The sequence below is a fragment of the Balaenoptera borealis genome, assembly GCF_965194805.1.
Source record: "Balaenoptera borealis genome assembly, chromosome: 1".
NCBI lineage: Eukaryota > Metazoa > Chordata > Mammalia > Artiodactyla > Balaenopteridae > Balaenoptera > Balaenoptera borealis.
This window is the reverse complement of record NC_138860.1, coordinates 59,251,674-59,265,868: the sequence shown is the minus strand read 5'-3', so window position 1 is coordinate 59,265,868 and position 14,195 is coordinate 59,251,674. Positions and strand designations below refer to the sequence as shown.

Below are 14,195 nucleotides of genomic sequence, written 5' to 3'. Positions count from 1 at the left end.
GAAGGAAGGAAGACATCTATGACTCCTAGTTTTACCTGTAAGATGTTTATAAATTCCTCAGAATATGTGCAAATCAAGAGACCTAGGGCCTACTCCATACTTAACTCCAAATTAACTCTTAATACCTAAGCAGCTCAACCTCACAGATCCCTACAAAGCTATAAAATTATTAAAATATTTGTCTCTGAGCATCGTGTAGCACTTTGCACTTCTCAGAAGGCTGTTACTATCTCCCTGATCCAGGGCTCAATTCAGCTGAACAAAAACTTATTGAATACTTAGCCCTGTGCTGGAACTTGGTAGGATAGAGAGAAATTTAAATGGATCATTTTAAGATAATAAGACATGTGCTTTGTCAGAGGACTGCATGGAGTGTGTGGGAAAAGAGAAAGGGTGCTTAGCAACAGCAGAGTTTGGATAAAGGAAGGGCATGTGGTCAAGGAAAACTTCCTAGATAACTAGGTTTCCCAGGTGCAGAAAAGGGAATCAGAGCACAGAGGTGTGATGCAGATGAGGAATTATTACAAGATACTTGACATTCCTAGAACATGAGGTGTGAGGCAGAGAGGGGTGAGAGAATATTCTTAAAGAGGAAGGGGCCAAGACACAGGAACCTTTTAAGACATGCTAAGGAGCTTGAATATAAAATGTATATCAGCTCTTCCCAAATTTAGCTACACATAAAAACCATCTGATGGACTCTTAGGGACCCTGATTAAGTCTGGCCTGAGGACCTAGTGGCTCCATTTAAGAAAGCTCTTCTGGGGCTTCCCTGGTGGCGCAGTGGTTGAGAATCTGCCCGCTAATGCAGGGGACACGGGTTCGAGCCCTGGTCTGGGAAGATCCCACATGCCGCGGAGCAACTGGGCCCGTAAGCCACAACTACTGAGCCTGTGCCTCTGGAGCCTGTGCTCCGCAACAAGAGAGGCTGCGATGGTGAGAGGCCCGCGCACCGCGATGAAGAGTGGCCCCCGCTTGCCGCAACTAGAGAAAGTCCTCGCACAGAAACGAAGACCCAACACAGCCAAAAATAAATAAATAAAAAATTAATTAAAAAAAAAAAAAGAAAGCTCTTCTGCCAGAAGACTCAATGAAAGGTGAAGCAAGGACCAGACATGATCAGATTTTCACTTTTGATAGATTATTTCAACATTGGTGTGAAAGATAGATTTGAAAGGCGAAAGGAATAGAGTCTCAGAGACCAGTGAGAAGGCTGCTGTAATCGTCTATACTAAAATGTGATACAACCTCAGCCAGGCAAAGAGACAAAGTGGAGAAGAGAGATAGTTAAGAATCAAACCAGCAGGACGTAATGCTTGGCTCCATGTAGGAAAATTCGAGGAAAAGAGCAGAATCAAGGGTGACTTGATCAAGGCGGATCTCAGGTGGTGGAAACTGGGTAGGGAGCAGTGCTGGGGCTATAGAGAGAGCATGTGGAAGAGGAGGCAGGTCTGAGCAGGAGGGCTTCAGTGATGAGCTCAGTTTGGGACTCATTGAATCTGAGATGTCTGATGACTAGCCATATCCAGGGACGCTGACCATTCTTCAGCATGTCGGAAGTTCCAGGGACACCTGTGACAGGGGACGGAATCACAAGCCCACAGGGATAACTGACGTCAATCTTTCTCTATCCCCACTGCCCTACCTCAGTTTGTGCCACCCCTTCCCTCACCTGGTTTACTTCAACAGCCTCTTAACTGGTCTTGCTGCCTTTTTTTTTTTTTTAAACATCTTTATTGGAGTATAATTGCTTTACAATGGTGTGTTAGTTTCTGCTTTATAACAAAGTGAATCACCTGTACATATCCATATATCCCCATATCTCCTCCCTCTTGCATCTCCCTCCCATCCTCCCTATCCCACCCCTCTAGGTGGTCACAAAGCACCGAGCTGATCTCCCTGTGCTATGCGGCTGCTTCCCACTAGCTATCTATTTTACATTTGGTGGTGTATATATGTCCATGCCACTCTCTCACCCTGTCACATCTTACCCCTCCCCCTGGTCTTGCTGCCTTTAAACTGACCTCCCTGGAGCCCATTTTCCAAAATTCAGCACCTCAAAGAACCTTTCCAAAAGGCAAATCTGATCTTGTCCCCCACGGCTTCCCACCACTTTCAGAATGGAGCTCAAGCCATCTGGGACGGCTTCCCAAATTCTCAGGCTCACCTTCCCTCTCCACCTTCTTCTCTAACCCCCCACTCCCACCTCAGAGTCCACGCTGTAGCCTGGTGATCCCTGGGCAACATCACATAGAACTCAATGCGAGTGGCGCACCCTGGAGTTCAACGACACAGCAGCCCTGACCGGTATCTCATGGGTAAATGGCCAAAATTTAATTGTAGGAATCAATTGATTGTAGGAATCAGTGGATTGTAGGAATCAATCAACTAGATAAAGCAATGAAATTGAATCAAACCCACTACTCAACCAACCTTTTATTTTCTAGGCTTGTGTACCTTGCCCTCGGAGAGAACTATGATGGCAGACATTATCAAGAGGAATAAAAAAAGAATTGACTTGTAAGAATTTTTAAAAATTCTTTACATGGAACAGTGTTTCTCCAAGTATAGTGATCTAACTACTCACAAGAACCACCTAGCTGCTTCTAAAAAAGCAAATTCTTATACATGCTACTTTAGGATCCAACTACTTAAAAATAGTAATTTCACCAAACAAGAACATTTATCCTTGACCTAAATTTATTTGTTTTATATGTTGCCCATGTTAGATTCTGTATCCTCTCACACTCTGTGGTAAAGAGGAAGTGGGATGGGGGCAATGGTGGTGACAGTAGCCTAAGCATCTCTGGAAAGTTAGCTGGAGGAACTCCCATCAAAGCAAATTAGAAAGGAGTTGGTGTGAAGTGAAGGTCAAGGATTTACATTTTGTGATGAAGTGGAATGGAGTTCAATAGAGATCAAGTACATAGGAAAGTAGACTTGGGGGCCTTATATCACGTGTAGGGGTTATCTCACGTTCAAATTCTAATTCATCTACTATATGCCAGCCAGAGTGCAAGGTACTTTAATAATTTAACAAGCAAATATTAAGTGTCTCTTCTGTGCAAAACACTGAGCTATGCTTTCATCTGTGTTATCTTGTGAATCTTTGCAGCAATCCTGACTAGGTTTACTTGCTAGGAGACTTGGAGAGTTATTCAAAACTCATTTATTCATTCATTCATTCCTTCCTTCATTCTTTCAATAGCTAATGAATACCTAATGTTCTTATATAACTTAGCACATTTTGTGAATCTGTCCTTTATTCTTTCTTCATTAAGGTTTGGAGAGAGCAACAGCCAGATACTGCAGACCAGTTACATCGACTACTTGGACGAGCTTGCCTTAGAGATAGGTGCAAAGCCAGACCTCCTCTCTCTCTTGCTAAAAGAGCCTAAACTGGCTGTGAAACTTTATTTTGGGCCCTGCAACTCTTATCAGTATCGCCTGGTGGGACCTGGGCAATGGAATGGAGCCAGGAGTGCCATCTTCACCCAGAAACAAAGGATATTGAAGCCTTTAAAGACACGGGCTCTAAAAACTTCATCTAATTTCCAAGTTTCCTTCCTGTTGAAAATCCTGGGGCTTCTTGCTGTTGTGGTGGCCTTTTTTTTCCAACTTCAGTGGTTCTAATATGTCAGCATAATGCTTTTGGCTTTCACATCAGTCAATACCTCTTAAAGAGAAAAAAAAAAGACTAAAAGAAAAAATATTAAATCTAAAGTCTAAATTTTAGAGTTGAGAAAAACAGAGCGAGAGAGGTAATTGTGGAGAGTTAGTTAGAAGACTTAGGTCTATGTGTAAAACTGAAATTGTGTCATGAAATTTCTTTGTCATTCTACCCTTCCCTCAAGTTCACTAGACTCTCCAAAAAAGACAATAAAATAACACTGGCTAAACAGTGTTGCCAAGCCCTGGTAAAGGAGAGTCATGTGGAAAAATAGTAGAATTACACAGAACGAAAAGCACCCATGGTTTAAATCATTGGAAAATTTTAAGTGTGGGCAAATATTAAAATTCCTGTGTGTTGTTTTTGATAGTCTTCTTATCCGGACTCTATTTGGTAACAAAGTTCTCAGATGTTAGGTCATGCGCCATTTGCTTCATGGGGAATCACTCAAAGCTACTGGAGAAAAAAATGAGAGGATAGACTTAGAACATGGCAATGCTCAGACAGACTTTTAGGGCCTCACATTGAAAGCTGAGCAAGTAGCCACATTTCTTATATTTGTCTTATATTTTGACAGAAACACTGCTGTAAAAATAAAAATAAACATGCCATAAGAGATAGATATATGTATGTACAGTATAGAGAGTACTTATCAAGGACCAGACAATTTGCACATTGCATGTATTATTTCATTTAATTCTCATGACAATTCTGTGAGATGGGTGCAGCTCTTACACCCATTTTACAGATGATGAAACTGAGACTCAGAGAGTTAGGTAACATGCCCAGGACCAGACAGCTGATCTTGTGATGGAGCTGGAATTGGAACTCAGGTTTGCTTGACTTTAGAAATGAAGACTTGCCCCATAATATACTTTTTTACAAAAACCTCCATTATTAATCAAGTACTTAATAACAGTTTATTTATGATCACATATATGTTACTTTTGGAGGACCTTTACATAGAATACAGCACTCTTCTTACAAATAAGATCTGATTAGGTTTATTTATAATATTTGGGTTACATTTCAGCTAGATCTAAAATTCGTTTGAAGGAATTTACAATAAAAACTCCTATATAATAACATTTAGGATAATCATTGACATTTTCAAAAAACAAGTGTCGAGGAAGAAAAGTGTATCTCCCAAATAGATGAAAAGTATTGTAATGATTGATTGGACCTTGTATTTAGCTCTAACCATACAAATAACCAAGGCAAAAAGCAAAACAATATTTAATCTTTGTCATCTGATAAAAGAAAGCATGCCGGCTTGTTACGAGAGACAAACATTTGCTTAAAACTGAACTTTAAAAAAAAAAACAACTGAACTTTAAAAATGTCACAAGCAATTCAATGTCAATAGACATTGAGCAACATAATAAACATCTGGTTATAAAGCAATCACTAGAGCCATTCTTTACACAAATTGTGCTTTGGGAGATTAAACTGTGCCATAAGCCCAGAACAAGACCTTCAAAGAGAGGGAAAATCTCAGAGACTCAAGATTTAGACAAATTTCTCCTCTTATTCCTCCAAAGCCTTTGTGGTCATCACTCTTCACATTGGCCTGGATTTCTCTCTCAAGTGCCTAGAACTATGTGATGGCAATCCCTGTCAGTGGAAACTCTTTAAAAGGCCATTGAGGGGCTTCCCTGGTGGCACAGTGGTTGAGAATCTGCCTGCCAATGCAGGGGACACGGGTTCAAGCCCTGGTCTGGGAAGATCCCACATGCCGCGGAGCAACTAGGCCCGTGAGCCACAACTACTGAGCCTGCACATCTGGAGCTTGTGCTCCGCAACAAGAGAGGCCGCGATAGTGAGAGGCCCACGCACCGCGATGAAGAGTGGCCCCCGCTTGCCACAACTAGAGAAAGCCCTTGCACAGAAACGAAGACCCAACACAGCCAAAAATAAATAAATAAATAAATAAAATAAAATAATAGCAATTAAAAAAAAAAAGCATATCTACTCTTGGTAGATTCCATGAGGGATGAGAAGAGAGAGTTGTGAAAGAAGTAAAATTTACTGGGGAGGCAGTCTGGAAGGGAGCATACTTATCAATACAGATTCTCCAAAAAACGATTTAAAAAAAAAAAAAAGGCCTTTGAAATGACACCAGCATTTAAATACAAGATTTTTTTTTCATTGCTCCTATAAGCAGATTCTTTGAAAAAAATTGCAGAGGGCATATATACTTAGTTATTCGTTAAAAACTGATTACTTTTCTAATTATTAAAGATTATTTGCAAGCCATTATATTATTAATAATAATAATAGAATTTATCAAGACTTTATAGCAAAAGTAGGCAAACTACTGCCTATAGGTCAAAACCAGCCCACTACCTATATCTGTAAATAAAGTTTTACTGGAACACATCCACACCTATTCTTTTATTGTCTGTGGCTGCTTTCAAGCTACAATGGCAGCACTGAGTAGTTGCAAAAGAAACAGTATGGCTCAACAAAGCCTAAAATTCTTACTATCTGGCCTTTACGGAAAGTTTGCCAATCCCTGCTTTGTAATGTGCAAAGCATTGTCCTAGTTGTTTTTTCATAACTCATTCATCATTACCACTACCTGGTGAAATAACTATGGTTGTTATCCTATTTCTACAGTGGAAGATCGAGAATCAATTGTCAGGTTGAGGCTGAATCAGTGGGGGAAAAACTAGCACCATTAGGACAAAATTGTTACTAAATTTATATCCTTGAAAAATTTTAGAAAGGAGATGATCCCTTGAAATCATTCCAAGTATTCTGATATCTTTTTAAAACATAAATAGTTCATTTCCAGAGCCTGAGATTGACTAAGGAAGACTCATTCAAGTCTATTCCTTTGCCTCCATACATCCTGTTGTCATGATTACTTTATTTTATTTATTCCCTCCCCTTTGAAGAATGAAATCTATGAATATTGAAGATGCTGCTGTGAGTCCTTAAAATAATTTCTGTTTGGCAGGGAGAAGAGTTAGTCTAAAGTACATATCACCAGTGTTTCTCGTAGCATGTCACTGTTGCAATTAATCAAGTTAAAATATAAACAATGGCTAACCTTAGGTTCCAAATTCTGCGTAACATTCCTTATCTCCTAGACAGGGTTCATCCAGTATACTGGGGACTCCTAGGCCAACACTGGCTCAGGATTATCCATTTAGATTTCTGCAAGCTCGAGTCCTAACTGTGGCCAGGACTTGGCACCAGGAATTTCAAGTACATAAAGTAAATAAGATATAATCTCTGATTCCTTTGGATTAGGGAGGTGGGGGTCAGATTTTTCCTGTTTTGTTATTATGCTTCAGGACAGAATCGCCTCACCAGAACGCCACTCTCTTAGTCTGTGGAGGAGCTATAAAGCCACTCCCTGCCCCAAAGTACAAAGAGAGTGGTAAATGCTTGAGTACTTGTAACGGGACAGTAAAGTCAGATATTATCAAGTCTTCTGTGTACACTGGTAAGTACATTGCTGGTCAGACTACTAAGTGGTTAATCAAAAGGGAAAACTTGGATTCCTAATGCAAAGGGAAATCAGTCATTTTTCTTAAGTGCTTCCACTAATAGCTTCTGACATGGTGTCTGACAATGCTTTGGGGGTTTGTCTACCAAATGTTGGCATTTGACACAAGCTGGGAGAGAGAGGCAATCCACACTTTCAAATCTGACTACTTTGTGTTGGCATGTTGTCTTTTTTCCTGTTGTTAAAAGTGCTCCATTCTACGCATTATGACAAAATTTCTTGATTCTTGTACTGTTGTCAGTTCTTTTTGCTAATTCCGCTCACAGCTGAATTCACAAGATTACAAACTTTAAGGGTTTCAAAAATCTCTTGTAGATATCCAGTTGAATGCCATCTGATTTACAGATGGAGAAACTAAGTCTGTCCTTTGTTATTTCCTAGTTTCCCCTCCAGCCTAGGGAATATCTATGGCCTTGTAACTGGTACGGTGAATTCAGAGCCGGGCAGAATTTTTCTTATCAGGTGGTTGTGTTTAGGAATAGGCTTGAGGAGGTGGGGAACGGCTGCTGGAAGATTGAAATCCCAGAGCATGGCCCTGCTCTAACCCGAGTTTCTTACCAGTTTGTGCTCGTTTGTTCCCAAGGGCTAAGTGGGCACCCTCACTCACCCCTAACTGCATTCAACTAAATCTACCATCTCTGATTACTCCTGAAATGCACAGCTCACTTCAGGATATTGTATCATTGTGCAGTCCGTGCCAGTATCCGTATGCTAAGAAAGTGTGTGTGTGTGTGTGTGTGTGTGTGTGTGTGTGTGTGTGTGTGTGTGTGTGGGAGAGACAGAGACAGGGAGACACAGAGAACATAGGACAGAGAGACAGAGAGAGAAAGAAAAAGGAAGAGAGAGAAGGGTGGGTAATGTACAAATAAAGGACTGGATACAAGCCTGACAGCACATCAGTGAAGATGGTTTCCTTTGAAATGCATAGATGAGTCACACTAGAAACAGTCAAGAAGCGCTGGTTAATCGATACAATGCTGGACTAGATATAGGATAATTTGCATTTCCTGACACCAATAGATAAGGTGTCCTGATCAATTAAAAATATACTCAGAAGGAAAGGCTATAATCCAGAGGTTCCCAAACTTCCCAGGTTCAAGGGAATCTTTAGTGTGTAAGTAATTTTTTCACAGGGCCTCCAAGCTATAGTTCCTCTTATTAAGTAGTCAGGTCCAAACAACTTACGTATTTCTGTTCTCTGTATTTGTATTTTTGTTCTTTTTCAAATAACCTTGTAGTTGTTTGAAAAAATAATACACAAATTGAAAGGAAAATAGTATTTTTATTTCATTCTTGAATAACCACAATTACTTAATAATAAGGTGTATATGCCTGCTACGCGCTGCACTGCTCAACCCTTGGAATCAGACCGCACATCGTCCCTTCATTTCCTGTTCTACCTCAACCAGTTTTTGTGCACTACTCGCTTTTTAACATTGAAATGGTCAAAAACCCAGCTTTGCAAACATGTAGCATCATCAAATAGAACACAGCCTTATCTGATATAAAAACTGTGAACTACCTCCAGCTAATGCTTTGTTCCGTGTTCAACAGACATGGAGTGCTTTCCTCAAATTTTTAAAATAACTGTGATTTCCTCAAATTTTTAAAATAACTCAGTTCCTCTACACACAATTTTGGGAATGACAGCCCTAGCCTCAGGTTCTAACCCCCTATATTATCCTAATAAACCAAAGTGGGCACTCAAACTGACTTCAATACATTATATATTTGCATCTTACTTCTTTGAAGTAGAGGCAGCAATATAAAATGCCCAGGAAAAGAACAGTAGTTTGTAACCCCATGGTTAAAAATCGGTAACTTTGATGCAACTGACAGTGATTTCTCAACTCATTTAGTAATTTTGTGTTGCTTAAGTTATTTTGCTTGATGTTTTTTATAAACTCACTTTCATCCAGTGACACTTTACCAATTTAGTCATTTTTTTTTATTTTTATTACTTATTTCTTTCATATTTAGTCAGCTTTGAGGAGGCTTTCTTCATTAAAATAATGATGATGATGTTACACTGCTTTTAAAACCTCCAACAAAGGAATGGCCAAATTTTTTTGAATATTCACATAAGGAGGAATAGCATTTTTAATATTAGTTTTGCATTAGCATGTGAAATAGCACTCCAATAATCAGTGGCATTAGTGTACCTTTCACCCTAACAAAATTTCCGACTATGTTTTCAATCACTCTGTCTAAAGTACAGCAGTCACTGACTGGAAATGATTTTTAGTTAAAGGAAATAATAAAAGCAGACAATACTTTTTCTAAAAAGCACTTATTAATTTTTAAATCATTTTGGTTTCATATAATTATCAATACTTGAATGAGTGATTGGAAGCATTAATTTTTATCAGCATTGAAGGCAGTATTTGAGTGTATATGTGCTCATGTATTCTGTTTGCTTTTCCAAACATGGGAACAATTCAAATGAGACTATGGTGACACACCAAATAGATCTGAAGGAAAAACTTAAAGAAATAAAGAAAAAGTCCTTAAGCGTGACTTTGAAACCTATTTTTCTCCTTTTTTCTTTTTCTCTCTTTCCCTTTCACCATCATTCTTACATTTCCCTACTCATTTCCTTCACTTGCTAGAAGACAACCTTTAGCTATACATGTCTAGTTGCCCCAGTGACTCTGAGTCCAAATAAATATACCCAAAATTGTCAAGGCAGATAGCCACAAAAATATCAAATTAAAGAAAAATCTCATGAAGATGTAAAAATAACATAGCAACATCTATTTGGAAATGAGAATGTCCCAAGCACTGTGTTAAATGCTTTTTATACATTAGTTGATTCTTACAACAGGTTCTACATCTAGCTTCATTTTAGAGAGAAGGAAACTGAGACACAGAAACAAATTACTTGTGTAACATCATACTTCTGGCAATTAGCCAACACTGAACTTCAAACTCAGGTCTCTGACTCACAAACACCCCACTGTCCCATGAAAAGCCCCAGGGGTGTTTACTTCTCAGAGAAGGCTGGCTGCATCCGGCCCACACTGAGTAACAGTGGTGACCTGGGGAGAGAATTTCTACTTGTTGTACATTTGATAGAAAGTCATTTTGAGGAAGGAATCTCTGACCCAGAAGATATTTGCTCAATTATTTTTTTAATTAAAAAGATATAAGGTGATTAATTAATTCATTTTACCTAACAGGAAATCAATCCTTTGCCAAATATTTATGCAACTGCTAGTACAGACCAAGCATGAAGCTAGGAGTTATGAGAAAATAAGAGAGAAATCAAAGAAAATGACCTATTGTGGGGAAACATGTAGGTCATATGATCCAGTGAATCGACACTGTAATGCAGTCCCCTCATGTGGGGAACATGCTATTTTCTGTAGGAGGCAAAAGAATAGCAAGCCCTCCTTGGAGTCAAGCTGTCATGATGCCTCTATGGACCATCTCTGGCCCTTATAAGGACTCTCTCAGTTTCCTCCCTTTCAACCGCACTTCCTCCACTCCTCTGCCCACTGGAGTCCTTTTCATCCTTCAAAACCTGGAGCAAAGGACTTCCCTGGTGGCACAGTGGTTAAGAATCTGCCTGGCCAGAACACTCTATGACATAAATCACAGCAAGATCCTTTTTGACCCACCTCTTACAGAAATGGAAATAAAAACAAAAATAAACAAATGGGACCTAATGAAACTTAAAAGCTTTTGCACAGCAAAGGAAACCATAAACAAGATGAAAAGACAACCCTCAGAATGGGAGAAAATATTTGCAAATGAAGCAACTGACAGAGGATTAATCTCCAAAATTTACAAGCAGCTCATGCAGCTCAATAACAAAAAACCAAACAGCCCAATCCAAAAATGGGCAGAAGACCTAAATAGACATTTCTCCAAAGAAGATATACAGATTGACAACAAACACATGAAAGAATGCTCAACATCATTAATCATTAGAGAAATGCAAATCAAACCTACAATGAGGTATCACCTCACACCAGTCAGAATGGCCATCATCAAAAAATGTACAAACAATACATGCTGGAGAGGGTGTGGAGAAAAGGGAACCCTCTTGCACTGTTGGTGGGAATGTAAATTGATACAGCCACTATGGAGAACAGTATGGAGGTTCCTTAAAAAACTAAAAATAGAACTACCATACGACCCAGCAATCCCACTACTGGGCATATACCCTGAGAAAACCATAATTCAAAAAGAGTCATGTAACAAAATGTTCATTGCAGCTCTATTTACAATAGCCAGGACATGGAAGCAACCTAAGTGTCCATCATCGGATGAATGGATAAAGAAGATGTGGCACATATATACAATGGAATATTACTCAACCATAAAAAGAAATGAAATTGAGTTATTTGTAGTGAGGTGGATGGACCTAGAGTCTGTCATACAGAGTGAAGTAAGTCAGAAAGAGAAAAACAAATACCATATGCTAACACATATATATGGAATCTAAGAAAAAAAAAAAGTGGTCATGAAGAACCTAGGGGCAGGACGGATATAAAGACGCAGACCTACTAGCGAATGGACTTGAAGACACGGGGAGGGGGAAGGGCAAGCTGGGACAAAGTGAGAGAGTGGCATGGACATATATACACTACCAAATGTAAAACTGATAGCTAGTGGGAAGCAGCCGCATAGCACAGGGAGATCAGCTCGGTGCTTTGTGACCACCTAGAGGGGTGGGATAGGGAGGGTGGGAGGGAGGGAGACGCAAGAGGGAAGAGATATGGGGATATGTGTATGTGTATAGCTGATTCACTTTGTTATAAAGCAGAAACTAACACACCATTGTAAAGCAATTATACTCCAATAAAGATGTTAAAAAAAAAAAAAAGAGTAGCCACCTCTCGCCGCAACTAGAGAAGGCCCACACACAGCAACGAAGACCCAACGCAGCCAAAAATAAAATAATTAATTAATTAATTAAAAATAAATAAATACATAAAATGAGTGATTTAAAAAAAAAAAAAAACCTGGAGCAAACATTATACCTCTGTGTTGCCTTCCTACCATCCCAAAGTCAGAATTAGCACCTCTTTCTTCATGCTCTTACTGCAAAGTGTACGTGAGACATATCTCTGTGTTAGCACTTGACACAGAATATTGTATCTATTTTCAAATCTTACTTCCCCACCCGGATGATAGCTACCATAAAGAAACCATCATGCCTAATTCATCTTTTGTTTCCTTGATACCTTGCCTAGGGCTTAGCAACATAGAAGCCCCTCATTAGGTGTTTGAAGGCTAATTAACCAGAAGATGAATCATAGAATATGGCTTGATAAGACCCTATAGGGCATTTGATTCCCCTTTCTATATAACCTGTTAATTTCCTACTTACAAAGTCTCCAAAAAAATCATCTTACAGACTCTGCCTGTAAATATCAGAGCTTGAAATGCTGGAAAGTGCTTAAATTGACCTAAAATTTACCTGAATATAACATCTTTGATTTCATGATTGGCCATAATTCTAATCTTTCTGTCCATGATGATTCTTCAAATGTTTAAAGGCATATATATACGGTAGTGCATTGGCCTTTGGAGTAAGAGTCAGTACAGATATCCTCTTTTGCAAAGGAGCCCAAGGCAATTCTATCAGGATCCAGAGCATGACTCCTCGCAAACGGACGTTACTAGCTTTTCCCTAGTAAATAAGATCCAGTTGCCACAGGGAAGCAACTGACTCTATAACACCTTTACATGACACCTGAAAAAAATGGACCTTTTCATTTCATTCAAGAAATATTTATGGGTGTTGAGCTTCAGTTACATTATGTTCCAAGTGCAGCCCTAGACACTAGGGCCACAGCAGAGAACAAAGCAGAAGAAGTCTCTATAGTTGAACTACTTCTTTGTTTCCCAATCCTGAAAAACAAAAGATGTATATTCAGTTTTGTGGAGAGAGCTCATCTGTGAAACAAGAAAATGCAAATGTTCAGAAAAAAAATGTCTTTGGGGCACCTTTTGCATCTACTCTGTGACCCATGTGGTTTAAAAACTTACTAACTTGGGGAGAGAAAATTTTTCACAAAAAAGTATTTGAGAACAACACCTAAACTCACATGATATAGTGTTAAAGGTGTACATATTGACCTAAGTGCTACAGGAATTAAAAGAACAGAGGCTCATTGATGGGAAAGGCAGAAGAGGAAGCCAATTTGGGGAAATGTTTTTATAGTTAACAATAGCTTCTATTTATTGAGCACTTTCTAAGTGCCAGGAGCACTGCTAAGCCAACTGTCATGTGTTGATTCACTTGATTCTCACAAAACACTGCAAGGAAACTCCTACAACTTTCTCCATTTTTATAACGTACAGAGGAGTTAAATAACTTGCCCAAGATCGCAGAGCAGTAACTGACAGAACTGAGCTTTAACCCAGGGAATCTGGTCCAGAGTCTGGTTGCTTAACCAACACACTATATTGCCTCTCCGCATTCTTACAAGTTCATGTGAACTCATGGCCAGGAGCAGACAATCCTCCACGTGTGCCAGTGATGACACAGTGGTTTCCTAGAAGTGAATCAGGATCCAATGGAGAGAGGAGGGGTGATTCTCCATGCCTACCTTTCCACCACACACCCTCTCTCTTCCACTGGTGACCATCCACTGGCAGCAGGTAGAAGGATGGACAGCTGAGCCGGAGCCCTGGCAGGATGCTAGGGGCTGCGACTGGCCCAGGGCAGTGCTGCACAGCCCCTGTGGGGGCCGCAGTGTCTTGGCTCTTCATCCCAACTCCGCTCCACCAGCTGCTGTGCGGCCTTGTGTCCCATCACTACACCAATCTGAGCTTCAGCTTCCTATGTTTACGAAACACCATGTTTGACAAGGTGATCATTTCTGGTCTGCTGCTCTATTCCACTCTACGGGTAGTGGAGGGAGGCTAGAGGTAGCAGCACAGTCCAGAATGCAAAACTCCTTCCACTAAAGGATCCGATTTCAGCCACTCTGCCAAAAGCTACAGTCTTGACAACAGTTGTACTATAGTTTAGAACCAGCTCCGAGTGAGGGG

General features: G+C 39.8%; 1 protein-coding gene and 1 long non-coding RNA gene across 6 annotated transcripts in view; one reads left to right on the top strand and one right to left on the bottom strand.

The window, feature by feature from the left end:
* Positions 1–7,414, top strand: part of FMO2 (flavin containing dimethylaniline monoxygenase 2) — a 54,529-nt gene extending 47,115 nt beyond the window's left edge. For all 5 annotated transcript variants that reach the window (XM_082390582.1, XM_082390583.1, XM_082390586.1 and 2 more), the window contains 2 exons: positions 2,448–2,520; positions 3,282–7,414. In XM_082390582.1, coding sequence (XP_082246708.1) covers positions 2,448–2,520; positions 3,282–3,633 — 425 coding nt within the window. In that variant the 3' untranslated portion in view covers positions 3,634–7,414. The remainder of the gene's footprint in view (positions 1–2,447; positions 2,521–3,281) is intronic.
* Positions 1–14,195, bottom strand: part of LOC309636332 — a 179,226-nt gene that overhangs the window by 6,734 nt on the left and 158,297 nt on the right. The window lies entirely within an intron of this gene.